We start from the raw sequence: 662 nt of genomic DNA on the forward strand, positions 1-662 counted from the left end.
GGTACCTCATGTATGTAAAGTGCTCGGAGTCCGGCCCGGCGTGGCTGCGGCCCGGGCCCGGCGCTGGCGCGGCGGCTCTAGGCGGCCTGGGCCCGGCACTGCGGAGCGGGAGGGCCCGGCAGCTGCTGCTGCAGCACCGCCGCCATTTCCTGCCTCCTCACCCGGCCGGGTCCGGCCCGCCGCACAGGAAGAGAAACCCCGCCCCAGGCATCACTTCCGGGTTGCTGCGCTCCCCCGACATGGCGCCGTAGCAACCGCCGTAGCAACCGGCGGGACCCCGCGGGCCGCGGCGGCGGGAAGGCCTCGCTTGGACGGGGGCAACTTTCCACATCGCATCGTTCCCCCCGTCCGCGGGATTTAATTGTGGATTCAGTGTCTCACTGCATTCCTTACTTATCCCGAGGTTGTGCGCAGAGGTCCAAGCATGGCGGCACAAAATGCCCTGTGGAAAAGGGCAGTGGTTGCGCTGCGCAGGGCAGGATGAGGCACGGCCAGGGGACCAGGCACACTTCCACGCAGCGCTTTCCCTGCGCGCGGCTGCGGCGTCGTTTCTGGGGCCGATCAGGGTCTGGGGAGTCAGTGACTCCACTCGGACGGAAAAGAAGCGTTAGCGCCCGGAGGAGCGCCGTAAATATGATACTCCTCTCTCTTACCCTGTCATA

General features: G+C 66.9%; 1 protein-coding gene across 1 annotated transcript in view; it reads right to left on the minus strand.

Annotated features, from left to right (window-relative positions):
* TNRC6A (trinucleotide repeat containing 6A) overlaps positions 1-174 on the minus strand; it is a 53,065-nt gene extending 52,891 nt beyond the window's left edge. The window contains exon 1 of the mRNA XM_026084822.1: positions 6-174. Coding sequence (XP_025940607.1) covers positions 6-10 — 5 coding nt within the window. The 5' untranslated portion in view covers positions 11-174. The remainder of the gene's footprint in view (positions 1-5) is intronic.
* Positions 175-662: the final 488 nt, after the last annotated feature.

Source organism: Apteryx rowi, unplaced genomic scaffold (genome assembly GCF_003343035.1).
Source record: "Apteryx rowi isolate R43461 unplaced genomic scaffold, aptRow1 scaffold_119, whole genome shotgun sequence".
NCBI lineage: Eukaryota > Metazoa > Chordata > Aves > Apterygiformes > Apterygidae > Apteryx > Apteryx rowi.